At 35.3% G+C, this 18,960-nt stretch overlaps 1 protein-coding gene across 1 annotated transcript in view; it reads left to right on the forward strand.

Moving 5' to 3' along the window:
• The window catches only part of VTA1 (vesicle trafficking 1), a 38,018-nt gene extending 19,815 nt beyond the window's left edge, over positions 1-18,203 (forward strand). Inside the window, exons 5-8 of the mRNA XM_066178985.1 lie at positions 1,490-1,601; positions 7,954-8,124; positions 9,946-10,026; positions 17,055-18,203. Of these exons, the coding sequence (XP_066035082.1) occupies positions 1,490-1,601; positions 7,954-8,124; positions 9,946-10,026; positions 17,055-17,200 (510 nt within the window). The 3' untranslated portion in view covers positions 17,201-18,203. The remainder of the gene's footprint in view (positions 1-1,489; positions 1,602-7,953; positions 8,125-9,945; positions 10,027-17,054) is intronic.
• The last annotated feature ends 757 nt before the right edge of the window (positions 18,204-18,960 follow it).

Genomic DNA, 18,960 nt, shown 5'->3' on the forward strand with positions numbered 1-18,960 from the left:
CTCCTGCCATACTGAGGTGCCAGCATCAAGGGTGGACACGTGATGCAACAGCCAGTAAATAATTGCCATGTTAGAATGGCAAGATGTACAGGCACTTAAATATTGCGTAATCATCTTTCCTAAAAGTAGCATACTCTGGGTGTGTGTTTTCTGCATTTTATGGCCTCTGGAATGCTTGTTAAAATGAAGGAATTTATTCTGTTACACTGTCTGACCAGAAATGATTATTGATACCATGTTTACCTGAAGGCCATGTTTTCCAATTGCACTTTTCCTTTTCACAGTAGAGTGAATGCAGTTGAATAAATTCTGTCATCAGAATAGGCTTTTTTTCTGGAGAACATCTTGTTTTCAGAAATGAAGACCAGATCTTTCTCCTGGATTGTATGAGCATCCTGGGTAATATAATGTATTAAATATGAGCCAGGGAAGTGCTGGAGATACCTTTTGTACTGTGTCTCTCTACCCTGCTCTAGATGACAGTGCAATAGGCTTTGTGAAGTACAGCATTGAATTTCAGTTTATTAATTTCTTAGAAATTTTTGATTTAATTTCCAAATTAATTTATTAATTTTTTAAAATAAAATTAATTTTTTAAATTTTGTTGTTGGTGTAAAGCTTGCTATCCCAACCTGCATTGTTCATTTGGACAAATTATTCCACTCATCCTTCCACATTTCTCATTTGTTTATATTCAGCCTTGTTCCTTGATTTTATATTCAGCCTTGTTCCTTGATTTATGTTGACTCATCGCTGTCAGAACGGGTTGTTTCCCATACAACTTTTGACAAAGTAGTTGATTTGCATAATCAGCTTAATATTTCTTGCATCAATTGACAGCTCTTCCTGGATTAAACACTATTGTAACAGTCCCAGGAGATACAAAGTGGCCAATCTTCCTTTCATGTTTTGACATGTTAAAAGTTGTACCTAGGAACAATAAAGTATATTTTAAAAAACAAAATGGAAAATATTAATGTCGTAGAATATTACAAACAAATCACATTAATCTGCAGTTACATCAGCCTTTTGGTATTCATGCTTTTAAATAAAATTTTAAATTTTAAAATAATATAATTAGAAAATATTTCATATTTCTGATCAGCAGCTGTAGCATTTATAGTTTCACGTATTTAAAGTAAGTAATCATCTAAGTTTATGAAGATAGGAAGCTCTCTTCATTATTTCATGTCAGTAATTGCTGCACAGTTCTGTGCCTTTCATACTGGATGTTCTTAGTGTAATTTCTTTCTTTTTCCTGATATGCTACGGTAATTGAAGATCTCTACATTTTCCTTTCATGCTGAGATCTTGTTAGAGCTGTTACTTTAATTTTTTTTAATTCACCTATCAATTTTATACATGTTTATCTTTAAAAGGGTGTCAAATGACAGCAGAGAAAGTGAAAAATGATGTTTATATTTCTGTTTTGAATGCATCAATTCACAGAAGTGAGTGGTTAAAATGGCTGGCCTTTTCCCTCCCCCAGAATGCCCAGCACAGGAAGTACGCCAGGTGGAAGGCAGCATACATTCATAACTGCTTAAAGAATGGAGAGACTCCTCAGCCTGGCCCCATTGGAATGGAAGGAGAGAGTTTGGGTACGTGTTTCCTTTTCTTTTCAGGAGAGCGGAAGGCTGTGCCAAGGTGAAGTTATGGTATGCACAGTTATTCAGGCAGCACCCCTCAGGAAGCACAGCTTCCCTGCTTGATGTTCCATTCACAATGGGCTGCCTTCTTCTTTTCAGCTTCTCCTGCTGTTATTTTTATTGGACCTTACTGTGTGACTGACTGGTTTAATAAAATATTCTTTTCTTTGTAGTGGAGATTATTGTTTTGAACGCAGCTACTCTCTAAGGAGGCATTGTCAGCTTTGGGCCAGAACCATGTATTTCTTTAACACTAACCAGTTTATCCTCTCTCAGAAGTTATGTAGGAGTTAAAAATTGACTCTTTGCAAGTGAATTCAACTTCAAAGCAAAGACTTGTTTGTGAGACAGCCTCTTTCTCCCTGTGTATTAATGTCAGTTTCAAAATAGGTTTATGGCCTACTCTTACTGAGTTGGACCTTCTGCCTCATTCTCACTCATCCTTCTTTACCTTGTTTTTTCCATTGCTCCCTCTGTCTACCTGAGCTCCCTCTACAGGATTCCTTGAGGTTCCCACTTTATCTAACAGTTGAGGAGGTGATTTCCAAGGACATCTACTGAACCAAACTGAATATGTATCAGTACAAGATGTTTTGCTTTAGATAGTGATCAGTTTCATTGGTTTTGGTAGCAAAGACCAGGTTTTTTCCTTTTCTCCTTAATGCAGATTGAATGCAAATTTCAAAGGTTGATCTCTTATAAAATAGGATGTCATTGGAATGGATATTTTCAGTATGCAGATTAAAACAGACTAATTCTGCACAATAACAACTTCTGTGTATCATTTTTCACATACCTAGTGGAACAACTTGAGACCATCAAATAATTCGAGCTGTCATGTGAAACTTTGTTGCTTGTCAGTTAAGGTGATGCTAATTTCTCTCTTAAGCTTGGATTTAGTAATACAATTTTCTCCAAATGAAAAGGGTCAGTAAACCTACAGTGCAAAAGGGAAAGATCTAGTTTGTAAAGTGTGGCTTGTATCTACCTCTGGAGCCGCCTTATAGGTGTGGCTAAATGAATTTTGGCTAAATTTTGTGAACATATGTATTAATATAGATGACCAGTGTATTTATACTTGTGCACACATAGGAAATAATGGATGTATATACGCGTAAAAGTAATTGTTTGTTTGCATTCATTTGTGTTTGGGGTCTATACTTGAGTCTTCTGGATTTTGAAGTCTGAACTTATAATTTACTTCTAATAAGTTATGAGTAGGCTTATAATTTCCTACTCATTACTTTTGTTTTAAACATGTCAAAACATTAGAAAACTAGTTTCTCTTCAGGTTCTCAATCTTTTCATCATGCAGTCTCACACATTGTAATTTATACATCCTGGACAGTGTTACATTAATAAAAGTGGGGGGTTTTTTTGTTGTTGTTGTTGGTTGTTTTTGGTTTTTTTAATGGAGAATGTGTACTTTTTTTAAGGAGATGTGAACATCTATTTTAGTTTATTATTAACTTTATAGCGTCTAAGAGCCTGGGTGCCAAATATAATTTATTTGCAGTCTTCTTGCTAAAATACTGTTTATATATTGGTACTCCAGAAACACTGCAACCTAAGTAAATTCAAATATTTGTGAACAAATACCGAATATGATAGTTTTATTTCCAAGCTACTTGTTTATTCTTGTTATTATGTTTTCCTAACCTAAAGGCACCCTACAGACTTAAGACACTGGAATGGGTATCTTAACCGCTGAAATATGCTCCAGTCTAGGCACAGCTGTATTTGAAGTGAAGCATTAGCAAATTCATTTCTTCTTCAACGTGCAATCTTTTCCAAGGCAGTTTTCTTAACTGTCCGTGCAGCTGTAGCAAGAGATACTTATGATGCAGCTCCAACTGCAAGCATCACCTCATCTTTCTCAAATTACACCAGGTTGATGATTTAATGGAGAATGCAACATGGGAATGAAAAATCTTTTGTTATATGGAATGTAATGAATAGCTCAGTTAAATATTTTCAGCTTTAAATGAGTGCTCTTTTAGTGGTCTGGCTCATAGTGTGGTAAACTTGACCTAAGTATGTGAAGCGCACCCGAATATGTGAATTTTAAACAACTGCAAAAATAAGTAAACATTACAAAGCTTTTGCTAAAGATCCATGGATGCAACTTGTAGATGCTAATTATTTCTCAAAAGCAACAAATAGGCTCTTTCTTCATTTTATTGATGTGCTGAGGTAACTAACTTGCTCAAGGCTACAAAAGAAACTGTTGCAGGAAGGAAAGCAGAATTCAGGCTTTGCTCAAATCCTTGGTATTGTTGCAGTTTATTACAGGTGGTAATGGGAATTAGTGAAGATTTTTGCTTTCATTATCAGGCTATGTCTACATGCAGCTTGAAACGGAAACAAATGCTGAGTGAATCAAAACTTTAACATCCTTTTTGATAGGGAGCCTTCAAGATCGTTAACTTGGCGATATGTTTTTTGTTTTGTTGTTGAATTGTATTTCATGTAGAGAAATTATTTCTTGCACTCTTAATTTTCTGAGAAATGAAAAATACATGTTGAAGTTTATTTTTTACAGTTAACTCCATAGTGTAGGTGCCCATAATGTTTCACATAGTCAAGACAAAACTTTTATGCAAAATAATTTTTGTGAGAAGAATCAGTCCAAAAGAGTTTCAGATCCTCTTTGTGCATCATAAGAAGAAAAGCAGTATTGTTTGAATGTATGACTGGACCTTCCCCATTCCTTTCTGCTTGCTCATTTTCTTCCTCCCCTAGCATGTGGAAAAAGTCTGTTTAAACAGAGTGAAACTAGGTCTCTGTAGCTTGAAAAATTACCATTTTTTTCCGAAGTGTTATATTTTTTTTGTGATTCTTGAAAACCATACTGTAACTCTTGGAGATGTTTTTAAAGTAACATAGGCATGCTTTATGCAGTTCTGCTGTTGGATTTATGGATGCTTTTGTCAGGATGCCACCATGGAAACCTTAAAATGACGTGCCTAATTTATTAATGCAGTTGGAATACAAGTCCCGGAGTACACATAAAGGTTACTTAGCATTAGCCGTAGGTCATCCAACAAGATTTTACACTAATGGAAAAGAAATGGGAATGTGAAAAAAAGTTCCTAAACAGCCACACTATAGCCACAGTAAATACATTAAATGTAATCACCTTCACTGCAATATTTAATATATAGGCTGCATTTCTATCACAGAATTTCAGAAAACCTTACTAGTTCCAAAGAGTGAAAAGAACAGTGTGGGAAAAGTTGGTGGATTTTTGAGTTAATTTCTCATTGTTGTAGAAAAAAAATACATTTGGGTTGTTTTTTAAAAGCAGTGTTCAAATAGAACCTTACATTGTGAATCTTTTAGCAACATCTCAAGCAAAAGAGAAACAACACAGCAGAATGAGATAAAGAAAAAAAATTAAATTGATAGATTATAATTATCTGAACTCATTCAAAATAGGAGTCCAGAGAACTGGAGGAGTCTGGACTCTTTAAAAAAAAATTGGTAATTTTATATTTGGTGCACTGAGCTGCTGAAATTAAGTCATGATTGGTGCTTGCTTACACTAGAAAAGGGAATGCCATTAAGTCTTGAGAATCCTCTGTTTATATGAAAGTATCTTTGGATGGTTGGTTATGGGGCTGGGGTGATTATTTCACAATCTTACCTTCAATAAATACATAATTTAATAAAACACAAACCAGGTGGTCTGAGTATACTGTAGCTGTGCAGAAAATTTAAAGAGCATGTGAATTCATTATGCTGGGATTCAAGCACAAAAGCTGATGAGGTTCCAAGACAAGAGCTGAAATGAAATGTAAAACAATTTCAGCTGGAGCCAAAATTAAATATAAAACAATTGTGTCATTGTTTCACAGCCTAGTTTCAGCGTCTGTAAGCAAACTGTAAGGAACTTTGAATTCTAGGTTATTACTGCTACATGAGGAAATAATTTTCTAATTTTTTAGCATTCTTTCCCATTCCCTGGTAAAGTTTTTTTTTCTTTTTTTTCAATTATGTTATGGACACTCTAACCGTAGAATTTAAAACCTCTGTTGACTTAAATGTTCTTTTATAGCAGCCTGCAATCCTTTTATCTGGCACTACTGTTAAAAACTATTCACAAATACTGAGAGTAGCTATCTTAAAATGTTTCTAATACTTTAGTCCTTGATAAAGAATATTTTAAATATTTGCTTTGCAGAAAGAATAGTTACAATGCTTTTATGATATTTGGGCACTTTAAAGACCTAAGGAGAGTTGATTTAAACAAAACTACTTTTATGTTTGATACAATTTTAACAGTGACCAATTGCACAATGAGCAAATCAAACAGTTGAGCTTAATCTTTTGATACATGTACCTGATTAAAAAGTAGGTGGCCCGTTTGTGAATTTGCCTCTGGCAGGCACTGTTATTATGGGTGGTCAGCACTTCTAACACTTCTTTTCGTTGTTTTTGACATTGCCAGACTTTAACCCTTTGAGTTCATGTCTTCCATGGCCAGTGTTGCCCACAGCATTGCACTGTTACAGGAGTGAGTAGAGACCCTGAACTATGCAGTGAGGAACTTGGAAGCTGAAATTGGGAAGGGCTTGGAGAGAAAAGGGGAGCAAATTGACTAAGCTGTAAATAATTGGTAACAGTGTTACAAGTAGTATTAGGCAGCCTCTCCGTCAGACAGCGTGATGAGTGTTGTTGTGTAATTACTTCATTCATTTTATGTAGAGTAAACCTCTGTTTTCGTTAATTTTTTTTTCTGAAACTTTTATAATTTTTTTTTTTCAGTTAACACCAAAACCAGTGAAAAATACAGCATTCAAACAATGGTTTCCTATCATTACATTATTATTTAAAAGATAGCATAGGCAATGTTTCCTCTGGTATCTCACCTTCTTTTTGGCAGTTTTCAGACATTTAAATTTATTTCCATGCATGTTAGCCACACGATATTGCAGCATGAGTTACAACAAAAAATTCAGAAAAAAAAAAAAAGTCTAGCACCTTAAGATATTCTTTGTCTTCCAGAAACCTATCAGGTATTCATTTACATTTGTCTAAGTGAATACCTGACAGGTCTTCATTTACTAAGAAATTGTACCATAAAACTAGAGTGTATTTATTAAAGTCACTAAAAATGCTCTAATAGCAATACTTGATTTTAATCTGCGCTATAGCCTTTTTTTTTTTTTTTAAGTAAATCATATTGTAAATTAGAAGGTATTTAGGCATTTTTCATAAAGGTAGTATGTGAATTTTTTTTCTGGGAGGAAGAAGGACTTGCATGGGAAACAATTTTGATACTTATAAGAGTAATATTTTCAATAGTAGACCGTTTAATTATTAAGCAGTTGAAGTGTTTGCATAACACGTAGTCTTGAGTAGTTGAAGATCAATGTGGATTTCTTAAAAAATACCTTTTGCTAGCTCTACACACATACAAGTTTTGTCCTCCCATATTTTTTTTTGTTCCCTTTCAAGCACTGGCTGTTAAATAAGCAATTCCCAAAACTCTGCTTGTTCCATCTGACATTATTGATACAGGTGAACACATACACAGTAAATGAAAATTAGTTGTTTTAAACTGAACTGAATTCAAATGAAAGAGTAGGAATCAACCATGTATTCTGAATTGACTGGATCCTTAGCCTTTAAAGCAATATTAAATAAAGTAGGCCAGAACCTTAAGAACATGAGTAGATTGAAAAAAATGTATGTTCTTTGTACATGCTATGGGATATTTTGAACCTCATTATTCTTATAGCTCCTTATATATTCTAGCTCTTCTAGATGCAGTTATGACTTGGCTAAGCTGCATTTAGTTTCTTGTTTGGTATTACTTTCCCAAAGCTCCTCTTGGTTCCTATTTGTTTGTGGTTTGATTTGGAGTAAAAGAATTGGCACTGTCTAGCCTTTTCTGAGGAGTTTGTTAGGCAAATACAGTTTTCTATATTCTGGTTCATGTATATGTTAAAATGTAGATTACTGCCTATTTGTAATAACTTTTTCAACTTCTGTGGATGCAAAACATGAAGGTATAACAAACTGTTCTACTGAGACAAATAGCTTGTATTCAGACAAGTAAGGAAATGATTCTTCAAGTTGAACAGAAGAGATCTTTGAAAGTACGTCAGTTTCTAGATCTTTATTGTATGGTATGTTGCTTTTTACCTTTTCAAATCAACCCTGTGTGGTTTGGGTCACACTGTATGGTGGCAATTTTTTTAGCAATAAAGATTTGAAAGGAGGTTTTAAGGAAAACCAAAGTTTTCCAGTGTTTATACATAATAGTTACAGTAATTCCTATTTTGTGTCATTTTGGCAGATGCTGAAAGGGAAGAAGCGGGGTCATCTGTCCCTAGTGGAACAACTCAATCATCATCATCATCTACATATGAAGCTAACAACATACCAACTAGTAATTACACTGGCATACATATACCACCAGGCGCCCATGCACCAGCCAACACTCCAGCTGAGGTACCTCATAACACAGGTATGTCCAAATCACACCTGAGAAATCCATGCCTTTACTGGGAGACGAATTTTTGCCCAAATTCTAGTCCATCACATATAAAGTAGAATAACACAGTATTGTGTGGCAAAAGCATCTTCATAAGCTAAAACTGTAAAAATTCCACTGGAAAAATGGAAATATTTTTAATGTTTTCTTAAAATTCGTAAATTGTAGTTTAGAGCACTTTTTACAGAAGACGCGTATGGACTAAGAAAGTAACTGTTCCTGCAGACAGAATTTATTTATTTTCTCATAAGTCATTGAAATGGTGTTGCATTGCAACATCTGTACTGTAAAGCACAGTTTGAATCTTTCAGTTTATAGATGGAGTTGTATTACTTCATTTCATATGTAGCTTTCCCTGTGCAGGTAGGCTGCTGTTCTTCATGTGGGAGCTTATCCAGCACAGCGTTGAAATTGTTTCAACCCTTTAGCAAGCATGCCTGTTGTACCATTCATATTGGTTTGGTTTGGCTTGTGCCCCTTTTCTCAGTGCTTTAGTGTGATTGACATCAGACAATATTATTAATGGGAATTTTGTCGCTACGACTAAACGTATTGGCTCCTACATCCTTCTTATTATTACGTGTAATTTTTGGACCAAAACCAAATTCTTAAAAATTCCATGTTCCTTCCCAGACACTATTTTTATTTAAAAAAAATATTAAGTGATTGGTGAATACAACTTTTTTACCTTATGGGACCTTTATATAATAATCACAGAGAAGAATTATTAATGATTTATAAGACTAAAAAATTAAAATCTCTTTATTTCAATCCTGATGATGATTTGTTGTTCAGATACGTTTTTATATTATCAAATGTATGAGATACTTTTGTCACACAGTCCCTCCTTTTCTTTTACTTTCTCATTTAAAAAAATGCTTCACCCTTTGAAGAGTTCAGGATGCTCTTTTTTTCGACTTTATCAAAGGGAAATCCTTCAGACAGGTAGGGGTTTTTTGGGGGCTGGGAGCGAGAGTATGTTGTTTTTTTTTTACCAGATCTGAAAAATATGCAGTACGTATGTTGTTGGAATACATGAATTCTGTGCATTACATAGTTTTCACCACACCAGTCTTTCAATGGAGTGATGCAATTTAGGAAACTGATTATACCCTCTTCCTAGACAGCAGATGTTGTAGAAATAACTTAATGCTAGTCTGGGTATGTTCTGAACGTATTGCAAAAATACAGTTTTGGATCAAAGCAAATGATTGTACCTAAAACGGGAAGGCAGGTACAAGAATGCTTCACAGCATGAAGTGCTGTTTCTTCTTTTAGCACCCTTATTTCCCTTTTAAATTTAGCTGGCTTTTTTATTCTCACTAATTGTTTTCAAAGGAATTAGGAAGAAGATAGGTTGCAAGTATGAGGTGACTGGCACTGGGCTTTAAAAGCATAATAATATAGATTGCCTCTGGTATTAGAATGTAGAATTTAAGTTTCAAATACAAAAGTTTACTCACACGTTTCTTTAGCAGGTTTTCCTCAATACTTTAGGGTAACCAGTGTCTCTTGGACTAGTATTATCTTTTTTTTTTAATGCCTGAAATTAAATTTCTGTGAAAGCCTGTACTAGTAAAATGGATGACAATCTGTACATTCTTCTGTTTTATTTTATAAAACATTAATATTTGAAGTGAAAGCATTAAAATTATTTGTTATACAGTTTCAGAATTAGTACACTATCAGCTGCTTAACTTGAAAATCGTAAGGTGTATCTGCCCTGGGTTTTGCTTACCTTTAAAGCCAATAAATAAAAATAATCCAAGTCCATTTTTTTGCATTGATTTGCAGGAGTGACAAGTAACACCATTCAGCCTGCTCCTCAGAATATTCCTCTAGTTGATCCTTCCCTTTACAGTGCTCAGCCTGCAGGTAAGCTTGTGGCATATGCGTTGTTGTACATGGATATACTGTGTCCTCTGTCTCTCCTGCACTGAAGGCAGAAGTTTGAGAAATACTGTCACTATTATCTGAATGCTATTCCAGAATGTTCAAAAAGAATGTTTAAAAATATCTCAGCATTGCGTTGCTAAGATTTTAGTAGTTTCTGAAAGCGGTTACAATACAGTGTTGTCTGTCTGACTGCTTTGAACCAGTGAGCTAGCATTGTGTAAGGCTTTTTATTATTTATATTGTTGCTTCTCAGGTGAGGTTCTGATATACTTTGCAAAGCCTATATTCCTGATAGTCTTGCTAAATTATCTTTTTTGTAATTAATACACATTCCCTTTACTTAAAATTTATTCTACAGGGTCAGCATGTAAATTACTTACTAATTTCATGAAATAATTCATAAAACATTCAAGTTGTGTTCTTGTGCAGAATAATTTTGTGTGCTTTGATGTTGAATTCACTGATAATGTGTATCATATATATTTTATGTCTGCTTGCATATTCCATGCTCTGAAGTGTACACATAAGGGCTAACCTTAGGGAAACCATGGCCTGTGGAGGAGTAGTAACTGACAATAAAGTTGGAATCGTCCTAGGTTCTAATTTGAACACTCATGTACATTTGGACAAAGAGTTACCTGTTTTCTAAGAATTTTTCTGTCCATGGAATAGAGAAAATAGTGGTAAAAACCCCCATAAATTACGTCCGTTTGTAATAACCAGATTTTTGATGGCAATATAACATGGATGTTGAGTGAGGAGGGGGTCTAGAAGTCCTGGTACAAAATCTATTCATATTCTCCCCTGCAGTTTATCCTCATCAGGGGAAGATTGTAGTTTATATCAGTATACAATATTATATATAATTGCTATGTTAAGTTCTAGTACTAACCACAGTAAAACATTGTCTGTTATGACTACAAAGTTTAGATAGGTATGTTCTTGTATTTTTTAACTTGCAAATATTTAGTTACTTTATTATGTTTTTGAAGAGTGTGTCTGTGTTAAAACAGCTTTACTGAAAAAGCATTTTTGCTTCAATCAAATGCTATAGTAGGAATTCAACGTTTAACTTGGTTTTAGTCTGCTGGCTAAAAATGCTTAAGGATATTTCCATTTAAGTATATTAGAGAGCCATTTTTATAGATGTCTTAAAAATATCAAAATTTGCCATTGATAGAGACATATTAACTTTTAATATTCTCTTGAAGAGCAAAAGGTACTATGTGTACTATAGTTTTTCTGGCATATTAGTGTAATCACAGAATCCCAGGATAGTCCAAGCTGGAAGGGACCCAGAAGGGTTGAGTCCAGCTCAGAAGGGAATGGCTCAGACAGGGGTTGAACCCACAACTGATTATTAGCTAAATTATTATCACCATACTCTGGCCAGCTAAGCTGGCACTAATGTCTCATGTGGCAGTAACTCATTTTATTGAAAACAACACCTCAGACCTGTAGCTGAAGCATTTAAACTTGGTGATAGTTTTTGAGTTTTGGGGACTGCTGTGGGGGTTTTGGTAGCTCCTTAGCTGAAATGGCTCAAAGCTTTGCTTAAGCCTTGCCATAGTAACTGCTAGTTGGAAGGCAAATTTTGTGGTGTTTTGAAGCAAAGCTTTCATGTTTAACTAGCTCATCATGATCTTCTAGACAGTCATTGTACCAGGTTTTTTGGTAACTACTCTGAAAATTTTAGTCATCATTTTTTCTAGGTTTGAATGTTTCTGGATGCAAAAATGTCATAATTTTGATTGAAACTTAAATTTTTTATTAAATTTAAGGCATTCCATTATTCAATATCTGAATAGCAATAGTGCATTGCTACCTCTTACCATCTACCTGAGATAACTTGGTTTAATAAGTACATAAATAAGAAGGAATTGTGTTTATGAGACTGCATAATAAGTAATATTATGTAATTAAGAGATTAAGACCCTTGCTAAGCACCATGATAAATCTCTTAACTTGATTTAACCTGAGTATTTGCATGCCTGCATTCTTCCTCTGCACGTCTGTTGTGTCACTACAAGTTTGGGTCTTGCAACAGCTCAAAGTGTTACATTCTTATGAGGCAGTGCTGCAGAAGTGCACCCAAAGAGCTGAAAAAGGTTATACAGCTTCTTGGTTTGAAAACTTAGAAAACACACTGTCAGTTATGCAGAAGTCTCAGAGGGCACAGGGAATGTGTCAGCGGAGGTACAGTGACAGGTTTTTTTGCATTTGTGGAATAAAGAAGCTTGAGAGCAATGGAAAATGTTTGTCCTTCCTTGCCTGTCACTGTCCTGTTGTGCATTCTTCTCGTGCTGATGAGTCCCTTCTCTGCCAGCAGTGGCCTTGTTCTCTAACCATAAGTAGATTGAGAAATGCCAGCGTGTGTCACTGGATTTACAAAACTGTGGGACCCAGGAGCCCTCCCCAGTTCCTGAGCTGCAATATACATATCTGGGCTAGATTCTTGCTGCCTATTGAGATGTGTACCATTCCTGTGGAACTGAGGTTTCCTTTGGACGGGAAGGAGGGATCGGTGTTGCTCTCCATCCAGCAGATCTGCAGAGCCAGCACAGTGCAAGGTACATTTGTTCCATGATTTAGACACCATGTCTGTGTCTATGCCAGCAAATTATACAGGCTTGCAAATATTTGGCACGGAGAACAGCTGGCACAGAACCTCTCCCATCCATATTATTAAACTTTTAAACCTAAACAAGGTAGCTTGTTAAGACTGCTCATATTGAATGGTCTGTAGCTTACTCTGACCACAAGTTATGCCCAGGAATTGTTTGGGAAAGTGCTAGTTTGCATGGGCCAAAACCATACTGGAATCTGTTCCAGCAGTTTGGCGCTGCAGACAGTCATGTTTGAGTGCTGAGACGCCTTCCTTGTCAGTGTTGAATGTGGTAGTATAGGCATAGCCAAACAGGATATTCCACATTTTCCCGCAAGACTCTTTCTTGTAGTAAGATGAAATGTATATTTAAAAGATAAATTATGTATTTTCTTTGCTTCCCATAACATGGGAGAAGTCATTTGATTAATGCTGTTATGGGAGAAAAACTTTTGGTGGATGGGAGTAGAATATTTTATCAAAGGAAGATTAAGTTAAAGGAATAGTGTTCTTTGATTTTTAGTTAACATAAATCTTTCAATAGTTGTCCTGTCTTGTGGAAAGAGGTTTCAGAGTTTAACATTGACTTTTGAAAGTGTCAAAGCTTTTGTATTTAAGCATGGTCAGTGTGTCTGACAGCAGAATGTAGAGTTATGCAGCAACTTAGTGTATGTGTGTGTGCACTTCTCTGGTGTAGTTTTCTTAAAAAATTTATTACCCCTAGATTTTGCTAACACTAAAGGTATTCATAGTTGTGCTACACAGTTTTAATAAGATCTTCTTATGTTGCCATATGGTCCCTTCCACAGGTGGCATAGTATAAAGAAAGCGTTTGTCCATTGTAGTTGTATGTATAATGTTTGATATTCTGCAAACAAAGTAGAAATCATAATTTGACATTGAATATGTTTTAATGGTCTTAAAAAGAAATCCTTGAGTACTTGTATTTCGAGTGATTTAATGGGAAAAACGAGTATCTTGTTTCAAAAACCATTTGTTACCTTTGCCATCACTGTTTTTATGCACCAATTTGTGTGATTGAAATGTTCTTAAATCTTAAGTGTTCTTATATTTGAGCATCGTAAAAAGGAAAAACATCTGATGGGTGGAAAAGGATTCCAGGGAGAAACAGATATATTTATGTAAAATGCACATTACTTTCATTCTAAGACTGGGGTTTTTTCCCCAAAATTATTTCAGCAGGTCTAGTCAAATTGTTTTCACTTTGTTTTCACTTTGTGTTCCTCTTAAGTTAAAAGAATCATGCTGCTTGTTACAGATTCCATATTCCTGTCATGTTTCAGTAATACAATTACAGTCCTATTGATTTCAGATTAACACAGGAAGCAGGTTTGTTTCAGAATAAATACAGTATACCTTTCATATATCAGTGTTGTTGGGCTTTTTTAGAGCCAAAAATCACTGGATACTTGAGATTGGAAAGGACTTCAGGTGGTGGTCTGGTCCAACCCCTCTGGCCAAGGAAGGGTCATGTAAAACCAGTCACTCAGGACCATGTCCTTTGTATCTCCCCCTGCCCATGCACTCTCCCTGTGGTTTAATTTCCCGCACTGAAGAAGTTTGAGAAAAAATGTCACTGCTAATTCAGAAAATAAGTTCTAAATCTCTCCAGGGACAGAGACAGCACAACCTCTCTGGCCAACCTGTCCCAGAGCTTGGTCACCCTCGGAGTAAAAACTGTTTCCTGATGTTCAGACAGGAGCCTCCTGTGTCTCAGCCTCTGGTCTTGTACTCGCATCCCTGAAAAAAAGCCTGTCTCTGTCCTTTTAGTACTCTCCCTTCAGATGTTTATATACTTGATCTAAGAGCCCCTGAGTTCTCTCTTCTCTACGCTGAACAGTCCCAGCTTTCTTGGCTGCTTCTCATATGAGAGGGGCTCCATTCTTTTAGTCACCTTTGTGGCCCTTGACTGGACTGACTCCAGGATGTCAGTCCGTCTCTCTTGTGCTGAGGAGCCCAGAACTGGACACAGCACTCCAGATGTGTTTGAAAGGGATAGGATCACTTCCATCCCCCTGCTGGCAGTGCTCTTCCTAATGCAGCAGAGGATGCCATTGTCACTTTCAGCCTCAAGGGCGGATTGTTGGCTCATGGGCCCACCGGTGTCCACCAGGAGCCCCAGGGCCTTTCCTCCAAAACTGCTTAACCCTTAGAATATGTAAATTGAAGTCTGTTACCAACTTTTGTAGTTATGCCTTTGATGTAAGTACAGTCATTACAGTTAAGTTTTACATTATTGGTAAAACACAGAGCTGGGTTGTTTCTATTTTGCTTTTCCATTGTGAAGTGTTGACTTCAATAGGAGCTCAGGCTGCTGAGCACATCAAAAGATCAACCCTCTTACTGTATAAACTTTGGTGTATAAATTTAAAATCAATAATTTCTTTCCCTCAAGTTATGTCATAATAGCATGAAATCTGAGGTAGATTTCATAATAAATAAGGCTTTATGCCAGCAAAACATTAATAGAGCTCATACTGTAAAAATAAGATTAGACTGGTGAATTTAGGCTTGCTTCCAATAAATTAGTTGAATGCTGGACTGATGCCTTGGCCAGTTTTTAAAGAATGATTTTGTAGTTTCTTTTGGCATCATAGCATAAAGCTACTTTGAGGGGAACTTGGTCTTTTTAATTTCTTCAAGATATTCAGTAACGTGGTTACAGATTGACCCCAGCTGCTTTTAGTCTGTGACTTTATTGAGGTCACAAAATACCTGAGGTGTGTGCCTGTGTTTATGTGTCCCTCATGTGTATTTACTCACATGCATATGTATTTTAAGAGATTTAATATGGCTTTACTTATTAAGCACAAAATTAATATGCATTGCAGTGATAAATGAGCCTACCAAGTTTTTATGTCCCTCAATAGTTATATTTATTTATCGAAAGGAAAACAAGTAGGGCTCTAGAGTATATTTTAAAAATTGATAAAATTAATCTTCAGAGTGCTTACCTTTCTGCTTTTTCTTTGGGTAGGGTTGTTTTGAAAACCAGCAGACCAGTCTAGCTTTCAGTATTCCCAGGGTTTTTTTTCGTTTGTTCAAAAACTGTTCTTAAATAGTAAGATGGGGGAAGGAAAAGCAAATATAATAGACATTTTTTGATAAGAATAGAGATTCTTTAGTAAACATTCTCACAGTATTGCTAACAGTTCTATTTTGAAAGAAAGGATCCAGCTAAATGAAATTGTGCCATAAAAATGGCTTAAAGTATATTCATGTAGTTGCTTAAAAGTAAAATGTACTTAGTTAAATCTTTGTTTAACTAAATTTTATGTAAAATGTACAGTGCATTTAAAAGCACATTTTTTCTTAATCTGAAATTATTCATTGCTTATACCATACTGTGTGGGAAATTATTAAATATATACATAATCTTTAGTGTTTTATAAAATTATTTATCTGCCCATAAAAATCTATCATTTACAAGTTAAGTTGTTTTGAAAGAACCTGGGTAAAGGTTTTATAATTTGTCCAGAGACTATTGGAGTGGCATGGGATTAGCCTTAAAACTCCCAGTGAATTTGTGGGTGGAATGAGGCACAGTAACACAGCTTTGCTTTATTTTACACCTACATCAGTGATACTATTCACATATAAAATCTTCTGCCAGTTAGGGCATAAGTCCTTACTGTGCCTTTTCCAAGACTGAATGCATGTGTTTGAGCGCTACAGAATCCCTAAAGTTCTAACTTACATCAAGAAAATACTCTGATTATAAGTAACAGTTGGTTGATACTGCATTATGGGAATATTTTTTGCTAGCATTCTCCAGTGTTACAAAAATGGGCACATTTTGTGACATCAATCTTGTTCTCAGTCATCATACATAAAATTGGAAACATAAAAATTATTTGGAAAAACAGAAACATAAAATGTGTGAAAACATGCCAGTGAGAAATGCTTCTGCATTCTGAAATGTTATTCCAGTTGAGAAGGAACAGTTTCTAACTATGTATGATTCCTGAAGAAAGCAGAGTAATTATGCTGTAAACACAAAAAGCACCGTCCTTGTTTCTTGCAGGTTGTAACATGATTACAGCTAACTTAATGTCATGTAAAAGCTCTCCTTTTCGTGCCTTAGATGAAGAGCAGATCTTTCTCAAAGGTATTGGCTTACTTTTGAAAGGCACTGGGTCATGGAAATACCAGTGTTTAGAAAGGTCCTCACATTTTTTCAATAGCAAAGTTAAGCTTTGTATGAATGGAAAGGGAAATGAACAGAAGAAATACTGTAGCTTGGTCTTTTTAATACTACCACAAATATTAGCCTGGTTTTCATAATATTGCCACAAACATAAGTAAAACATAAAAATCGTAAGAAAGGACGCTTAAGTCAGATTTCCTTTGTAGTAACTTTGTAATACTTATGTTTTTGCAGGAGAAGTCCGCTTGACTCCAGAGGACTTTGCCAGAGCTCAAAAATATTGCAAATATGCTGGCAGTGCATTGCAGTATGAAGATGTGAGCACTGCTGTGCAGAATCTACAGAAAGCCCTCAAGTTACTGATTACAGGCAGAGAATGAAGCTTTAATCCAACAGATTCATGTCTTTCGCCTAAAGAACTAACAGTTTTTTACTGTACCTGTTTGGGAAGTGGAGTTACACAGAAATTTTCAGTCGCATCACTCATGACAATGAAACCACTGTTTCAGTGTCAGATTAGCAATTAATGGTACAGTAGGAATCTCTGTTTTCATTCTACAGACAGTGGAGCTTGAAACATGAATGGAGTGGCTTGTTGTATGCAAAATATTGAGGAAAGTACTGTGAGCACCACTCAAGAGATAGAATTCATCCTGCAGTATTTGGTTTATCAGAATTGGAAATGCTGACTGTAAAACACTTGAGAATTAGGATGTTCTGTTAAAATTCTTACTCTTGTTTTATTATTGCAAACAATTATTTAATAGGTATAATAGCTTTAATATGGTAACTAAGATTAGTGCTTTCCTCCTGAAATGAGAGTGTGTGAGAAGGCTGACAGGTCCACACTGAGGAGGACTTTTCTATACATAAATTATTTCGGTATTTGTGTTATCTGAGACAAAAGTCTAAGTTGAGGGAGTCTTGAGGACCTTTGTATTTTATTTGAAAATGTGCTGGAAAAAACATCTCTTGATACTTCAGAGGGAGTAATTTTGATGGTGTTCCAATCTAATCCCCCACAGGTGTATGGACATGTATTCTTGATTATTGATTCTTGCTCCTTCTGTGTGAACACTTACAATTTTGTATATGTATGGGTAATTAAGAGTAAATACTAATATTTATCAACAATGATTCCAAAACTGGAGGCAGAGATTCTAAATAATTTGAACTTTCAGGAAGACTTACTGAGAGAACAAAACTGTTATATCTTTCTAAGAGACTGGAAAAAAGCTTGTTCTTCAGCCATTAAAACGCTATGGGTTTGTCTCTGGTATTAGTGTCATAGAGCTTTGTATTTCCAACTAATATTTTTCCTGTCTGCTTTGTTGTGAAGACTTTTTGGACTTGGAATTTAATTAAAATATCTTGGAAACTGAATTTTGAGTCTTTATAAGGTCTCCCACTGCAGTTATAGAGCTCTTGATTATTAAAAATCCCCCATGTTGTTTAAAAGAAAGAATATATAGTCTTTTAACTGGCATAGCATCATAATTGAGTACACCATAAAGCATGTCTGATATATGTAATAATTGTAATGACATTTTATCTGATCTCTCTGTCTTTCCAAGCTGCCGGTTCAAATTCATGTTATTTATAGCTGCACTGCTTTGGAGTGACTAAAATGAGTCTTATATTCAAAGCAAAAAGATGAGGAAAAGAAAATCAAACATAAGCAGGCATTAAAGTTTAGCTGGTTGTATCCTTTGAAATGTGTAGTGTCTTTGACAGCAGATTTGAAATGGGTAATATGAAACTTAAAAATGTATGCTTTAAGCACTTTAGTTGACTGAGATTTAAAAGAGAAAATGTGATTTTTTTGTGTTGCTTTCTGATACGGTATAGCATACTAATCTGGACAATGACTTAGGTTAGATTTTAATCATTTGGGGAAATTTAGAATAAAACCATCTGAAACTTTTTTGACAGTAATGCTGTACAGACCTGAGTAGTAAATCTGTATTTTGTACAGTGTGTCATGCAAGATAAATCTCTCACTTCAGTATCAAACTGAATTACTGCAAGGTCTTCTACATATGTAATTGTTGGTTTACACTGTCGAATTGCTATAAAGTATATTCAGCGTTGCTATAAAATAGTCAGAAGTTTCTTTCAGGATCATACTGCTATTTTTTAA

This window comes from Chamaea fasciata, unplaced genomic scaffold (assembly GCF_029207755.1).
Source record: "Chamaea fasciata isolate MVZ Bird 193981 ecotype frontalis unplaced genomic scaffold, bChaFas1.0.hap1 SCAF_3, whole genome shotgun sequence".
NCBI lineage: Eukaryota > Metazoa > Chordata > Aves > Passeriformes > Sylviidae > Chamaea > Chamaea fasciata.